Source organism: Terrapene carolina, unplaced genomic scaffold (assembly GCF_002925995.2).
Source record: "Terrapene carolina triunguis isolate 2854851 unplaced genomic scaffold, T_m_triunguis-2.0 Scaffold2597, whole genome shotgun sequence".
NCBI classification, from domain to species: Eukaryota; Metazoa; Chordata; order Testudines; family Emydidae; genus Terrapene; species Terrapene triunguis.
Window position 1 is genome coordinate 1,540 of NW_020666948.1, and position 2,079 is coordinate 3,618.

General features: G+C 55.2%; 1 gene segment (V, D, J or C); it reads right to left on the reverse strand.

Annotated features, from left to right (window-relative positions):
• Positions 1-701: 701 nt before the first annotated feature.
• LOC115271408 lies at positions 702-1,199 on the reverse strand (the record flags this gene model as incomplete). The annotated part of the segment is given in 2 exon segments: positions 702-1,010; positions 1,126-1,199. Coding segments are annotated over 2 exon segments (355 nt in total), but the record flags the coding sequence as incomplete, so codon positions are not given.
• Between the last annotated feature and the right edge of the window lie 880 nt (positions 1,200-2,079).

Genomic DNA, 2,079 nt, shown 5'->3' on the forward strand with positions numbered 1-2,079 from the left:
TCACTGCGGTACCTGAGCACCGAGACTGGAACCACGTTTGCTTCAGGTGGACATGGCCACGGGCTAGTGGCTTGCTGGGCTGCAGGGGTCAGGAGGAGCAGGGGCCATGGAGGCACTAATGAACTTCTGAAGAGAACCAGAGAAGCTGCAAAGCAGCTGGGATGGGGGCAGGGAGCAGGTTCTCGGGAGGAGGGTTTTTCACATCAAACATTCTCTGATACACCCTGTATCTGGACACTTCATGCAACCCCAGCAACTGGAAAGGACTAAGGGATCTGATAGATCTTTCCTACATTTCCTCTAACTTCCAGGACACTCAGGGTGTGGTCCAGCTGTTGGGGTAACAAAGGAGAACTGTGGTAGGGGAGACGTGTCTCTTTACCCAAACTGGCCGTCTGATCCCGGTTTGACCCAGGTAGTGGGTGTAACGCAGGGATCTATAAGGCAGGAATAGTTGTTCCTGGCAGACAGACCAAGCAATGAGCATAACAGTGGCTGACATCGCCCCCAGAGGGAGAGAATGGGGAGTGGGTGGAGCAGCGCCCCCTGCTGACAGCAAACGGCTGAAATTCTTAAGAAGGAGCAATCAGTGTCTGATGTACTGAAGGGAGGAAGCAAACTGTGCAGCCAGTGCAGAGCCCAGCTGGAGGGGGTGAAGACAGGGGAGGTTTTTGTCTCAGTTCCCCATCTGGCTGGATCACTGTGATTCACACTACTAGCCCACACAAGACAGTAATAGTCAGCCTCATCCTCTGCCTGGACACCGGTGATGGTCAGGGCAGCGTTGTTACCGGATATGGACCCAGAGAACCGGGCAGGGATCCCGGAGGGTCTGTTATTCGTGTTGTATATAAGCTGTCGAGGAGCAGAGCCTGGTTTCTGCTGGAACCAGGCTGGATAGTTGCTGGTGGTGATGGCTCCAGTGCTCAGGCTGCAGGACAGAGTGACAGTCTCTCCTGGGGTCACCGACATCGAGGGCTCCTGAGTCACCACGGGCTGCGAACTGACCCCTGAAATCAACATTACAAACACACTCAGCACAAGGACTCTGGATCCTCACAGACAAACCTCCTCACCTGCAAGTGTCCTTCATATTTTTGTCACTAAAGCAAACAATTCCCTCACCAGAGCAGTAAGTGAGCAGCGTGAGGAGCAGAGGGGCCCAGGCCATGGTGGGGAATCCAGATGAGCTCGGCTTCCTGAGGCAAACGGGTCTGTGGCTGGGACCCTCCGATTCTCTCTTAAACCCCCAGAGCTGGAGAACGGCCCCTTCATGCAAATCTGCCTGATGCTGGTGGTTTCTCATATCGAAGCTGAGCCCTGCAGATTGAACTAGGTAGAATCGCTCTCTAAGGTCCCATGTGACAGAAGTAAGAAAGGCCCCTCTGCTTTATCATTTGCTCAGGGGAAGACAATGTGATCCTAGTGCGGAGAGCTCCAGCTGGGAAATGTGCCGTCGTCACTCATTTACCTGCACGGAGCACATGGATTATGATGGGATTTCAGAACCACCCCCTCCCCCCCCACCCCCACACTAGCACTGAATTACCAGGGAACGTTTCTGGTCCCAGTAACCCTGGGTAAAGCCGTCACATCCCTCTCCTGCGTGTCCTGTGGGGATGCCCTGGACTGACTGGTTCAGACTCTAGGGCACAGGATACAGCTCTGGTGACGGACACCTGGGGAAGGAGGTGGAGATGGGACCGGAGGAGGGAAGTTGGTGGGGTCCCAGCTGGAACAACTCTTGCTGGGAGCTCGTGTTCCTGCTCTGATCTCTGTTCAGATCCCAGCAGAGGGACAGGTCAGTGTCACCCCCGAGAATGACACGTGCTGGGTCCCAGGAGAACTTTGAATTAAACTGTTGCTGCAAAAGTCACTTGGCTTTTAGCTTCGTACCCGCTCTGGGCACATGCCCTATCTGCACCGGCCTGCCTGCTGCTCACCCCTGTCTGCCCCTTTCCCCAAACCAGGAAGTAGGTGAGGAGGGTGCCTGGAATCTGAAGCAGGTTGGGGAGGGGACGGACCCTGGAGTGCAGAGGGCAGGGGGGATGCCTGAGGCTGGTTTCACACTATTGCAAA